Source organism: Bubalus bubalis, chromosome 11 (genome assembly GCF_019923935.1).
Source record: "Bubalus bubalis isolate 160015118507 breed Murrah chromosome 11, NDDB_SH_1, whole genome shotgun sequence".
NCBI lineage: Eukaryota > Metazoa > Chordata > Mammalia > Artiodactyla > Bovidae > Bubalus > Bubalus bubalis.
Window position 1 is genome coordinate 12,493,672 of NC_059167.1, and position 14,949 is coordinate 12,508,620.

Sequence of the window (14,949 nt, forward strand, 5' to 3'; positions counted from 1 at the left end):
TATAAAAATATTTTCTATCCTCATAACGAAGTAATTTTTCCCTCCAAATCATTTTAATTTCTTTGAATTGCACTGTGTTCTTAATGATCTGCAGTGAGTGAGGGTGCAGTCTTATTGGGTTTACATATACAAGCAAAACATCGGATATATACGATGCACGCATACACCAACTCCTGGCCATTGCATTGCTTCTGTTTGCCCCACCCACTGTGGCCTCAGTTTTTACCATCTGTTCTTCACATCTCGACAAGAAAGCCTGCGGGCTTGGGCAGAGATTGCCCAAGCACAGCCTGCAGTCTGTTTTTATAAATATATTTTTATTGCAATATAATCACGCACGTTTCTTTAATGATGGATTGGCTGTGGCTGCTTTCACATTAACAATGGCAGAGTTGAGTAGCTATGTCAGAGACTGCATGACCCAAAAAGCCCCACATATTCTATTTGGCCCTTCACGGAGCAGTCCCCAACCTTTTTGGCACCAGGGACCAGTTCTGTGGAAGACAATTTCTCCACGGAGTGGGGTGGGGGTGGTTTCAGGGTGATTCAAAGGCACTACATTCGTTGTGCACTTTATTTCTGACCTAATACTGCTGCTAATCTGTGGGAGGTACCAGTCCCTGGCGTGGAGGTTGGAGACCCCTTCTTTGGAGAAAACCTTGGCAGACTGCCAAATGTAGGAGATCACTGACACTCAAGATGGCCTTGCCACTTGCACCAGGTTGATGAACTGTACCTGGTCAGTCTCTTATTCCACCTAAGTGGAATAAGGGTTAGGGTTAATGAGGTCACTCAGTCATGTCCGACTTTCTGCGACCCCATGGACTGTGGCCCACAAGGCTTCTCCGTCCATTGAATTTACCAGGCAAGAGGACTGCAGTGGGTTGCAATTTCCTTCTCCAATTTGCACCTAAGTGGTCTGCTAAATGTCTCACGGCCAAGCCACACAGTAGGGGAGGGAGTCTGGACAGGACGCGTTTTATATTTTCTATTCCCGAGGCACCCTCTGGGCATCACGTTCACATCCAAGGGGGGAAAATGAGGCTTAACACACAGCACCCCTTAGGTGTGGCTCCAGCACAGAGGCAAGGATATAAACGCGTGCTCCGGTGTCGCGTCAGCCTATAATGTTCCACGGCAGTTATCTGGCTCACTCACACAGAACAGCAGGAAGACAAGAGAATCCGAGCCCCAGCCCGGTACTCACGATGTGAAGCTGCAGGAAGTCGCCGAGGCCCGGGGCGCTGTCGATGCGCACCAGGATGCCGTCCTTCACGGTCGTGCTGAAGCCCACGGCCAGGCGGTCGGAGCGTGTGCTGGGCCTGTCGTTGGCCGGCCAGGTGTAGAGGATGAGGCCTCCGCTCTTCCCGAAGATGTACGTGGCGCCAGCTGCGAAAGCAAGGAGAGAGGGAGCGTGAGGACCCTGCAGGGCTCCTCGCAGCTGCGGTTACCCTGCCGAGACTCTGCACAGGGAGCCGTGGGGCACGACGGCCTTCACGTGCCCGGATGTGGAGGCCAAGAGGGATGCAGTGCAGGGGCTCAGAAGACGCCGTCACCCCAAATTAAAGAGGCAGGCGAAATGAGTTATCAGAAAGCAGGTGCTAGAGAGAGACGGTCCTCGCGTCTCCAGGTCCTGCTGAACAAGGGCAGAGGTCGGATAGCACGCCATGTCTGAGAGCTCTCCTACCTCGGGAGAGCTATTTCATCTTCCATCTCAGACAGGACAGCACAAGAAAGGAACCTTCAGCCACCCTCTCAGAAAAGAAAGCCTGAGAAAACCGAGTTACGTGACAACGCGTTTGTCTATTTTACTCTTATGTTGCCATATAAAAAGGTGATAAATATTAATTGCCTTTAAAAAATTAAACTCTATATTTTTCCCCCTGCTGTGACAGAATACCAGTAAACCAGATGTTTCTGACTCCTTTCCAAACTAAATTTCGAAAAGAAGATACAGGAGACACGGAAAAAAAAAAAAAAAAAATCAGTTGAATGAATTTTGATAATGACAAGCAGCATTCAGTATGACTAGTGGATTCAGTGGTGTTTTTAATGTTTACTTGTGTTTTAGCTTTTATAATTTATAAACCCAAGGGTCAGTAAGACTATATTAATTTAAAAATAGGAAAAAAGAGGAAGAAAAATAGGGAAAATACTTACATCTCATACATTTCAAAGGCCTACTTTTAAAAACAAAGTTTTAAAATCTGAATTTGGGAAAAAGTATGCAGATTTGGTAGCCAAAACAGCTATATCATTGTAGTTTTCACGGCTATATGTATGTTACCCATAGTGAGTAATTCCATATGTCATTCCTCTCAAAGTTCAGAGGACATTTGGCACCAGATTTTCTTGTGAGTTTCCCACTGATCATAGTCCAATCCTTGAAACTGTTTTACAGCAACATGAGACAAGCATTCCTATATCTCTCGAATTTTCTAAAAATCCCCAGCATGGGTCTACATTTAGTTGACACAGAATATTGGGTTGAATTATGTTGTTTGAAGAAGAAATGAGTTATGCAGCCTGTTCAGAAATAACAGAGTAAGCTGCTATGAGGCTAGAGTTAGGAGTATATGTCATATCTTATCCCTTTCTAAAGCTTTAAGCCACATTGTATTCTGAGGCATAAAGAATTTAATTTGTCCTCTTTGAAAGGTCACTATTCTAGTTGTTCCAGTATGCTCAGTTTGTGTATTACATGTAGCATAACATTATTTTCCTTTTATGAATTTCTCAATTCTTAGGGGATGGGGGTCTGAAAAAGCCCTCCACATTCATCTGGAGATTTGAGGATTGTGGTATGGAAAGTTTATGTTTAATTCTACACGCACAACAATGTTTGCTTCTTATTATCCACAAACGCCCTCAAAGCCTCTTAAAATTAGAAATGTGGATATAATGATTTACCCTTAATATCTCTCCATCTGTGAAACACTTAAATAATTTCCTTTCTGTAGATGATTACAAATATCACCACCATTCCCTTTATTCTTTATTTGGAAAACTGAAGGTTACTCAGTAATTATTGTATAGAATCACCAAAAATGCAAATTAGCCTGTGACATTTTTGTGACCATTTATAAAATCTTACCCTATTCAGTCCTAAATATATAGTGGATTCTGCTACAGGAATAAATGCATAGTCTATCAGGAAATAAGTTTGTCACTACAAAAAGAAGAAGTAAAAAACTGATAACAGCAGCAACATATACACAGTACATTACAATCTACAAAAGATTTTTCAAATTCATTAGCTGGATCTTCACAACAATAGTCCTATGGAATAGTTCATTGATTAACATTGTTCGGAATTATAGACCCAAAGATCAGACTTAAATAATTGACACCCTCTTTAAGTCTACACTTGGACCCTACCACCTCCCAAATCCTAGCTTTACCAAATACCAATCATAGCTAATATCATTCTATAATAAACTATACCAAGGATATAAAGTTCACTGCACTTCATTTTTCCACATCTTCTCATTAGAATGAAGCAGAATAAAAAAAGAAAAAAAGCCATAGTACACAAATCTTAACATTTTTTCAAAAGTTAGTCTGGCTTTCTGACTATACATATAACTTTAGAAACTTTCTACACTGCTTATATTTTCAACCACTGTCCTATTCAGTAATTCTCAATATATAGAATACAAAGAGGAAGAGTATTTTAAAAGATAAAAACACAACTTCTTATATATAGTGGCTAGAAGGTCACCATGACTATACTTTTTAAAATAAAGAATGACATTATATGATGACAATATTAGGATAAGTAGATATAATGTATTATTTCAGTTATTTTTATTGCTTCTGTTGTTCTGAATTTAGGATGTCACTATGTTAGATAATTCTAACTTTATAGGTGAAAAGGGCATAAAAGGTACAAAGTCCTTGGGTGCATGCGTGCATGCTCAGTTGTGTCCAGTTCTGTGTGACCCTATGAACTGTCCATAAATATCCATACAGTCCATAAATATCAATAACCTCAGATATGGAGATGACACCACCCTTATGGTAGAAAACAAATAGGAACTAAAGAGCCTCTTGATGAAAGTCAAAGAGGAGAGTGAAAAAGCTGGCTTAAAACTCAACATTCAAAACACTAAGATCATGGCATCCAGTCCCATCGCTTAATGGCAAATAGATGGAGAAACAATGGAAACAGTGACAGACTTTATTCTTTTGGGCTCCAAAATCACTGCAAATGGTGACTACAGCCATGAAATTAAAAGATCCTTGCTCCTTGGAAGGAAAGCTATGACCAACCTAGACAGCATATTAAAAAGCAGAGACTTTCCCAACAAAGATCCATGTAGTCAAAGCTATGGTTTTTCCAGTAGTCAGGTATGGATGTGACAGCTGGACCATAAAGAACGTTGAGCACCGAAGAACTGATGCTTTTGCACTGTGGTGTTGGAGAAGACTCTTGAGAGTCCCTTGGACTGCAAGGAGATCAAACCAGTCAATCCTAAAGGAAATCAACCCTGAATATTCATTGGGAATACTGATGTTGAAGTTGAAGCTCCGATACTTTGGCCACCTGATTTGAAGAACTGACTCATTTGAAAAGACCCTGATGCTGGGAAAGATTGAAGGCTGGAGGAGAAGGGGATGATGGAGGTTGAGATGGTTGGATGGCATCACCAACTCAATGGACATGAGTTTGAGCAAGCTCCGGGAGTTGGTGATGGACAGGGAAGCCTGGTGTGCTGCAGTCCATGGGGTCGCAAAGAGTTGGACACAACTGAGTGACTGAACTGACTGACTGAGGCTCCACTGTCCATAGGGTTTTTCAGTCAAGAATACTGGAGTGGGCTGACATTTTCTCCTCCAGGAGACCTTCCCAACCCAGAGATCAAACCCATGTCTCCTGTGTCTCTTACATTGGCAGACAGATTCATTACCACTGAGTCATTGATCCTTAACATATGGCTTATTTTACTATGTAGAAATAAATATTAAAATGTATTTTTGTACTGAATTTGCTGGTAAGGGTGACTAAAAACCCTGGATGCTCCCATGGTCCAATGTTGGCTTTAAAGGAAGTTAAATAATAGCTACAATCCTCTACTCTGGTAACCTATTATTATTATCATTTTTTCTTCTTTAGTTAGCTTTGTTATCTTGCATGGTTTTTAAGGCAAATAGATGCTTTCTGGTCATTTTCATATAAAATACCTTAGAGTCCCGGGGGCGATATAGAATTATTTTGTTTTACATTTTCAAATTAAAAAGTTCATTTTTTTATTTTTTAATGTGGATTACAGATCACATTACAAAAACTTTTGGGGAACATCCCAGGAACTATAAGAGGCCTCCTTAATCCATTAAAGATTTTCACTTCTAAGCCATGCATTCCACATCACGTGCCTTCCACCCCAAGAAGGAGTCTAGCATTTCTGATTGCTGGTTTCTCACTGTGCTCAGTATGCTTATGCTAAGATCATACTACAGTTATCAACAATCAGTTCAGTTCAGTTCAGTTCAGTCTCTCAGTCGTGTCTGACTCTTTGCAACCCCATGAATTGCAGCATGCCAGGCCTCCCTGTCCATCACCAACTCCCAGAGTTCATTCAGACTCAACATCCATCAAGTCGGTAATGCCATCCAGCCATCTCATCCTCTGTCGTCCCCTTCTCCTCCTGCCCCCAATTCCTCCCAGCATCAGAGTCTTTTCCAATGAGTCAACTCTTTGCATAAGGTGGCCAAAGTATTGGAGTTTCAGCTTTAGCATCATTCCTTCCAAAGAAATCCCAGGGCTGCAGGACCATGTAAATTCTCTGCTTGCTAACAGAAGTGATTAATTCAACTGAGGGGGGAAAAAATGCTGTGGTAGCATTTTGGCCATTTAACATTGAAGAATTTACAAGCTGGCAAGCAGCTGAAGTTGCTTTACTGAGTTCCAACCAACACACTGTTTCAGTAATGGACTCTCCATTCTGTGACCATTAGCCATGATTAGGTACAGACACTACCTCTTCAAATAGTCAACAAGCATTACATGTTACTTAACCCCCAACTTCTTTCTTCTGAAAAGTATCCACAATGGGTCTGGCTCATAGTTTTCATAACTGGCTAGCTCTTTATTGGGATGGAGCTGATGGTGATTTTGGCAGCTACATATCCATACAGCATATTACTCATTTAGGGGATTATCAACAGGAATAGGATCAAGGTCTGATTTAAGACTGACACTAGAAATAATAATATATACATACCAAGAAAATCCCATGGGCAGAGGAGCCTGGTGGGCTACAGTCCATGGGGTCACAAGAGTTGGACCCAACTTAGTGACTAAACCACCACACACATGTGTATACATTTGTATGTATGTGTGTGTAGGTATGTGTACAAAGAAGGGAGGTTTTAGTTAGAAAATACAATAGACTATCTGGAATTTATTATATTTCCCCATCAAGATACAGGGACTCCAGAAAATCATTTATATATTATATCAGTTATATATTTATGTTTAAAAACAACGAATTCACTGTTTCTGAAATAATTTTCAATTGGTGTTAAAATGGAACAAGTTTGGAAGCATCTCCAAAGGGAGAGAACTGAGAGAGTTGCATTTAAAGAGAACTTACAAGGAACTATACTCTATATTTAATAATAACTTACGTGGGAAAAGAATTTGAAAAAGTACATACACACACACATACTCACATATATGGGGCTTCCCCAGTGGCTCAATAGTAAAGAATCCACCTGCAATGCAGGAGACCTGGGTTTGATCCCTGGATTGGGAAGATCCCCTGAAGAAGGGCATGGCAACCCACTACAGTATTCTTGCCTGGGTAAATTCCATGGACAGAGGACCCTGAGGGCTATAGTTCATAGAGTTGCAAAGAGTTAGACATGACTGAAGCAACCGAGTTTGAGCATATACAGATATATGTAACTGAGTCACTTTGCTGTACAACTGAAATTAAGGCAACATTGTAAATCAACTATGCTTCAATCAACATAAATTAAAATTAAAAAGAGAACTAGATAATTTACTGGTGGAAAAGTGAAGCAGGTAGAATAATAAATTAAATAATAATATAATTCTTAGCATGGAAACCGCCTGGTGGGTAGACTAGGATAAGAAACGAGATGTCAGTCTCCTTGCCTGGGACTCTGAACGCTGCCTGAGAACTCAGTCTAAAATAGAATGGCACTGAGGTATGTCTACCTTCCTTTATTATATCAGGTTCCTATTCCTTATTTCTATTTCATTACTCTTTCATCAACCTTATTCACATTTGTATTCTTTATTGTGAATTGGTAAATCCTTTTGGAAATAGGCTATCAGTGACACAAAATATATTATGCCAGTAGATGTTGTTATTGCTATTAACTTAAAATTACCTTTAATTCATATCAATTATCACACAGATAATAAAACTAAAATGGAAAGGCATTGAAAATGACAAATATCTCTTCGAGGCAATGAAGATTCAAGGATCTCATAATGACTGATGACCTGCAAAGCAAAGTTTCTCAGTTTCTTTTACATATTTAGTTTTTCCCCGGTTCCCCTTATGTACACTCCTGGCTCTTTAGGGGGTGTTCATAATAATAGGGCCTTATAATTCCATAATTTCAAATCGTGTTCAAATTGCTTTCTTTGGGAGTATCTTATTTGATGCCTCTTTCTCCAGTACCCACTGAAGTGCTAACCGTAAATATTTTTATTACTGCTTTAATAGAAGGGTAAACAAAGGCTCAAAGAGATTAAATGACTTGATGTGGTGTCACATGTTGGGACTGAGACAGAGCCAGATCCTCCCTATCTTGATTCTGCCCTCGTCTCCCCACCACAGGCCATCTTGCTCACCCAGGGGACGTAACGTCTGTAAAGAAATTCCTGGAGGCCAAGAGCTGCAGGAGGAGAAGGGGAGGGTAAATAACAGATGAAAAAAGTATGAAAAACAAAATCTCGGCATTACAGAAGGAGCCACAAGGGAATACAAGGTAAGGGATATAGATTTTAGAAATAGCCCTGCAATGTATTTATTTCATAGATGGTTTATTATATCTATTTTGTGTACTCTGAAATTTTTGAAATAAACACCTAAATCGATGGTGAAGTCACCTTAAATAAAGCAAACCTGAAGGAACTGAACATTAAGAGAGAAATTTCATCTGTTTTAAAGAACATACTTCATCTTTGGCAAAGAAATGATCAGATTTACTGCTCAGCTAACTTGAGAAGCTGACAATACCGCCTGAGTCAAGTATACCATCAGGGAGATCCAAGCCCCATTTTGCTCGGCCACGCAAGGGCCCTCTCCATATGGGGCTATTTATTTCTCTTTTTTAAAGAATGAGTAAAACCAATGTGCATGGAGCTAGAGAACACAGAGGCAACATTTCAGAGCATATCCCTCAATTAGAGATAAAGTATACTCTGTTCTCATGGGAAATAGATGGGGAAACAGTGGAAACAGTGTCAGACTTTATTTTTGGGGGCTCCAAAATCACTGCAGATGGTGACTGCAGCCATGAAATTAAAAGACGCTTACTCCTTGGAAGGAAAGTTATGACCAACCTACATAGCATATTCAAAAGCAGAGACATTACCTTGCCAACAAAGGTTCGTCTAGTCAAGGCTATGGTTTTTCCTGTGGTCATGTATGGATGTGAGAGTTGGACTGTGAAGAAGGTTGAGCGCCGAAGAATGGATGCTTTTGAACTGTGGTGTTGGAGAAGACTCTTGAGAATCCCTTGGACTGCAAGGAGATCCAACCAGTCCATTCTGAAGGAGATCAGCCCTGGGATTTCTTTGGAAGGAATGATGCTAAAGCTGAAACTCCAGTACTTTGGCCACCTCATGCAAAGAGTTGACTCATTGGAAAAGACTCTGATGCTGGGAGGAATTGGGGGCAGGAGGAGAAGGGGACGCCAGAGAATGAGATGGCTGGATGGCATCACTGACGCGATGGACATGAGTCTGGGTGAACTCCGGGAGTTGGTGATGGACAGGGAGGCCTGGCGTGCTGCGATTCATGGGGTCGCAAAGAGTCGGATACGACTGAGCAACTGATCTGATCTGATCTGATCCTCTGCTCTATACGTTGAAATTGATCTAAAACTAAAGCTTCCAGGGATGCACTTACATTTCCTTTTGCTTAAAAGTATTTCCATTAGCTCATTGTTCTTTCTTGGGGGCAATTCTTTCTTTCACAAGCCTTTGGTAGTGCTTTACGATGCTATTTATGATGCTCATGTTAACCCTAATATTAATAATTATACTCACTATAGGGAGGAATCATTTCTCACGCATTACAGTCTGTAGTACAAGAGTTCGGATTCCTGTACTTTTCCCTTTAGGAACCGCTGCTATATTAGTTTGTTAGGGCCGCCCTGACAGTGGACGTGGCCTTGCCCCTCACTGTGCCGTCCTGTGGTCTGCGCGCTTTACTCAAGTGTCCTGCTTTCTTCTTTATAAGGATACCCACCCACCCTAATGACCTCAGTTTAACTGAATTACCTCTTTAGAGACTTTGCCTCCAATTACAGTTAAATTCTGAGGGGTTATGACTGGGGGTTATGACTTAAATATATAACTTTTGAGGGGACATAAGTCAGTCCCTAAGGGTCACTATTCCAGTTTTAAAGATGAGACACGCTATATAAAGAATGATGTTAAAAAAAAAAAAAAAAAACTTGCCCCAAATCTAAAGAAATCAGGAATTTAATCCAGATCTATCCAACTTAACGAATATATCTCCCTTAAGTTTACCTATGTAACTGCATGGGGATAGAGATAATGAGAGAGAGAAGAAAGACAATGTTTGCTAACATGTAGCAAAAAATAAACAGTAAGCAAGACAGAAACTCAATTCCCACACAACGGAAATGGCAGTAGAGGGCTGACTGTTCTGATCATTTTATCTGAGTTACATAACAATGGTAATATGAAGTTGTTCTCTATCAAGCATATAAAAAGGTCAGACAATAACCTACTCCTGATGAATTACACACCATGCTCATAAAACTCTAAATTATGAAGGGTGGACTCTATAATGAGCCTTATTTCAGAAATTAACTACAGCCAACTTAATTTAACTTTATAACCAAGCTAGTATCTCATATAGCAAAACAAAATAAGTACTAGGAAATTGCACAGCATTTAGGTTTAAGAAAATAAATATTGTTTTATTGCTAAACAAAAAGAAAATCCAGAATCCTCTGTACCATGAGCTCCTGAAGGACAGGGTTGTTTAATTTTTCTCTCTATCAACACTGAATGCTCAGGAAATAAATGATGCTGAGTTAATCAATAAAACTTGGCTCACCTATACTTTCCTATCTTCACACTGTCATTCAGGCATCTGCCCATGAATCCATCTCAGCTTTTTGTCACTTCATCTCAGTGTAGAAATATTTTATAAATACTCATCAATTAGGGTTCACAACATCCCCTACGATGGAATTGCTTCCAATTTATAAAAGAAATCTAACTGTGAAGACATTTGAATGATTTTTCTTTGGTGAATTTTTGGCAGGCTCTGATAGGGAAATCACGCCCACTTTTAGTCATTCTGCTTTACGTTACCCTTCAATTCCTAAAGTACACTGAAAACTGTTTTTAGTACATATATTTCATATATATACTTATATATGTATATATATGGAAATACTTCTTAGATTTAACAAGAGTACACCCTAAAAAAGCAAAGTAACATATCTAAGAACAGCAATGTTATCATTTTATTTTATACAGCATTAACTAAGTACAAAGATTTTATATACATTTGTCCTTAGGCAAAATATAAATGAATGAAAAGAAAAATAAAAATGATCATTTTATAATAACTCATCAGCCTTTTCCATAGCAGTTTTTTGGAAACTCATTCCTTCTGACGACATCTCATGGGATGTAGTTAGAATAAAAGGGGAGTTCGGAGTGCATTTATCTGCCTCCTTTTCCTTCTTTTGTTCCACAGCTTTGAATGTTCTCTAATAAGAACAGGCAAGGGATTCGAAGTACTGAATATTCTGTGAGAAAGAAATACAGATGACGAGTAATTGTTTGTTTCCAGTGCTTTGATTTAAATTCTTGATCATGTACTTTGTACTTTCAAGGGGTCAGGGACTATAAACAGATGACTTCGGGGTATTTATAGTTCTAATTCATAAAACATTGTTTTCTCAAAAAAGTTGGCTAATGTTTTTAAAAGTAATGACTGAAGTGTCCATGAGATATATCTCTTAATCACAGAACTGATGTCAGAGTTAGGCAAAAGAAAGAAATTTCGGTTATTAAAATCCCTTCTCTATATCTATCATGATCACTTAAGATCATGTATCTATCATGATCACTTAAGATTGTGCCTAGGTGCCTAATGATTAAGAAAGTGATAATACCATCCCTGCCCACATATGGTAACCATCTAAAAGTGAAAGGATTCACCAACATTATTGTACCTGTAGGAAACTTTCATTTTTCTTTATGCCTAGCACATCTTCCTCATTTATCTTAAAAATTAAGCCCTTCCATGTGGACATAACTATTTTCTCCCATACCAATCATATGATTTGAATGGTAAGTGTCAAGCCCTTAACAGGTTCTGCTTTTTAGATATAGCTGATTAGCTAAGGTATGGTAAATTAACACGAATTAGACCAATCAGAGAATATCACTGCATTTTTTTTTTGGAACCTGGATCCAGAGGAGCACTCTTCAGTCCCTCCTTGATGATAAAGTTATGCCATAAGAAGCACACAGCTACCATGGCCCCATTTCCTACAATGGGAAAGAGGTTGTGAGAAAAGAAACACTGGCTCAGAAAGTGAAGGCAATTGTTGAGTTGGGAATTAGACAAAGAAAGAAAGTCTTATTGTTTGAGCACTTGATTTTGATGGTCCACATTGTGAAGCTGTGCCTTGGTATTTCTTATATGAAACTCTCAGCTGCTAGCTTCTTGAGTCTAAGCGAGTTCAAACTTGGTGGCTCAGTTGCTAAAGAATCTGCCTGAAATGCAGTAGACCTCCTGTAATGTAGAAGACCCGGGTTCAATCCCTAGGTTGGGAATATCCCGTGCAGAAGGAAATGGCAACCCACTCCAATATTCTTGCCTGGGAAATCCCATGGACAGAGAAGCCTGGCAGGTTACAGCCTTTGGGGTCAAAAAGAGTCAGATAGGACTTAGCAACTGAACCAAAAACAACAGTTCAAATTTTGCTTCTTTTACAACTAGAAAAGTCCTGGATAGTAAAGAACTTTTGGTAACTATCTCAGTGCCAGGAACATGTAGGGGCACAATAAAAGACTTATAAATGAATTGGCAAAGAACGGTCAAGATGAGAAGCTGATACATTACCAAGGAATCTAAATATCATCTATCAAAGGAGCCCATTCAGTAACTCACATACATTTTAAGTTGGAACACTTGTAAAACTGATCATATTCTTGTTGACAAAGAAATCCTTAATGATTTCCATAATTAGGTTGTATAACTCAAAACCTCCAATGAATAGAATATTAATAAAAGAGACTGCTTTATATCAAGTCCTATAAGCTACAAATAAAGCTTTACTCAGAAGAAAATGTCTTAGATAATAATAAAGGAAATGAACAGAAATTAACTGAACTTTTAACTTAAGGCACTATTACAAAACCAAATAAAACTAATAGCTCAGATGTGATGATTAATAAAAGTTGAAATTTGCCCAATGTATTTTGAAAATAACAGTTAAAAAGCCCAAAGCTTGCACTTTAAAATGTCAGAGAAAGTATATAAGCCCCTGAAACACCAGAAATAAGAAAAACTCAAAGAAAAAAAAGATAGAATAGCATAAATTATAAAGGGAATATAATCATAGCTCTATAAAATGTTAAAAATATAAAAGACCATTTTGAACAACTTTAGAGAAAGATTTGAAAACCACAGGAAATTAATCATTTCTAGGAAAAATAATTTTCCAAAGAGTTCTAAGAAAAATTAGAAACACTCAATACACTAAATGACCACAGAAACCTTTGGAAACATGATTCCAGTCCTACTATTTAAAAGGTGCAGGTCTAGATGGTTTTATAGGTAAGTTTTATCTAACTTTCAAAGAAAAGTTAATCCCCAAATTACTGAAATGATACCGGATCACAAGCAAAGTTAAATATCTCCCTCAATCGATTTACAAACATAACAAAATCTTAATATTGACATCTGCTAAATACACAGCATAAAAACAGAACAAAACATTTTAGATTAATTTCACATATGAATATTGATTAAAGTTTTTTCTGAATAAACTTCAATGGTGAATTGAGAATAATATACCATTCAAAGAATATGAGAAATAATGTACTTCAACAAAAAGATATCTATCAGCAAAATTCATTACATCATATTAAAGTAGAATTATAATCTTATCCCTGATTTTCAAACAGGCTTGAAAAACTTCAGGAGTCATTTCTTCAAAAAGTCTAATTAAAATAGGGATTGCAAAAGGTATTCTAAATATTATAGAGATGATGGCTTAAACTCCAATACTTTGGCCACGTGATGCGAAGAACTGCCTCATTGGAAATAACCCTGATACTGAGAAAGACTGAAGGCAGGAGGAGAAGGGGACGACAGAGGATGAGCTGGTTGGATGGCATCACTGACGTGATGAACATGAGTTTGAGTATGCTCTGGGAGTTTGTGATGAACAGGGAAGCCTGGTGTGCTGCAGTCCATGGGATTGCAAAGAGATGGACACGACTGAGCGACTGAACTGAAACTAATGGAAAACAGACTGTAACATCATACTAAATAGTAAAATTACATAGTTTTCTCCATTAAAATCAGGAAGATAGTGATGTTTAGTATCACAACAAAAATGTATACGTTCTCACTAAATAAAGTTGTAAAATATCAGGAAATAATGCAATGATTTTTAAAAGATATGATTTAATATATTCCAAATACTGCTTAGAAGATATCGAACCAGTCAATGATACTGAAGCTGAAACTCCAATACTTTGGCCACTTAATGCAAAGAGCTGACTCAGTGGAGAAGACCCTGATGCTGGGAAAGATTGAAAGCAGGAGGAGAAGGGGATGACAGAGGATGAGATGATTGGATGGCATCACCAACTCAATGGGCATGAGTCTGAGCAAAGTCTGGGAGATGGTGAAAGACAGGGAAGTCTGGTGTGCTGCAATCCAAGGGGTCACAAAGAGTCAGACATGACTGACTGAACAACAAAAATAATACTTCTAAAAACTTAAAAATTATGAGATCAATTGATAAGTTTATCCAACACAAATAAATACATAAATATCAATAGCTTGCCACCCTTGCACAGATGATTAAATTATTTTTGACAAGGGTGCAAAGATAACTCAAAGAGAAATGACAATCTTTTATTAAATGATGCTGGGAAAACTAAATATCCAAATGCAAAAAAAGAAGTGGGTATTTACTTTATACCATATACAAAAGTTAATTCAAATCGAATCAAAGACCTAACAGTAAGAGCTAAAACTCTAAAATTCCTAAAATAAAACACTAAGGGAAAAACCCACAACCTTGAATTTAGAAAGGAGTTTTTGGGTAGAACACCAAAAGAACAGGCAACAAAAGAAAAAAAAAAAAAAAATAGGTAAGTTAACTTCAAAATTTTAAATGTTAAAGGACACTATCAACAGATTGAAAAGGTAACCCACAAAATGGGAGTAAATATTTGCAAAACATACATCTGATATGGGATTAATATCCAAAATGTATAAAGCGTTCCTACAACTCAACAACAAATAGCCCAGTTAAAATATGGGCAAAGGGCTTGAAGAGCGGTTCCCTCTGCTCTCACTAGCCTGTTTTCCAGACCTATCTCTGCTGTCCTCAGCTCTTTAGCCCATATCCCCTGCCAAAGAGAAGATCCTCTTTCTGTTTCCAAACTACCCTGTGCTCTTCCACAGTTTTACTTGTGGCCTCCAAGTAGAATGGCCTTTCCCCCATTTA

General features: G+C 38.5%; 1 protein-coding gene across 9 annotated transcripts in view; it reads right to left on the bottom strand.

The window, feature by feature from the left end:
* NRXN3 (neurexin 3) overlaps positions 1–14,949 on the bottom strand; it is a 1,822,863-nt gene that overhangs the window by 412,580 nt on the left and 1,395,334 nt on the right. For all 9 annotated transcript variants that reach the window (XM_044924683.2, XM_044924680.2, XM_045162012.1 and 6 more), the window contains one exon: positions 1,208–1,389. In XM_044924683.2, the coding sequence (XP_044780618.2) occupies positions 1,208–1,389 (182 nt within the window). The remainder of the gene's footprint in view (positions 1–1,207; positions 1,390–14,949) is intronic.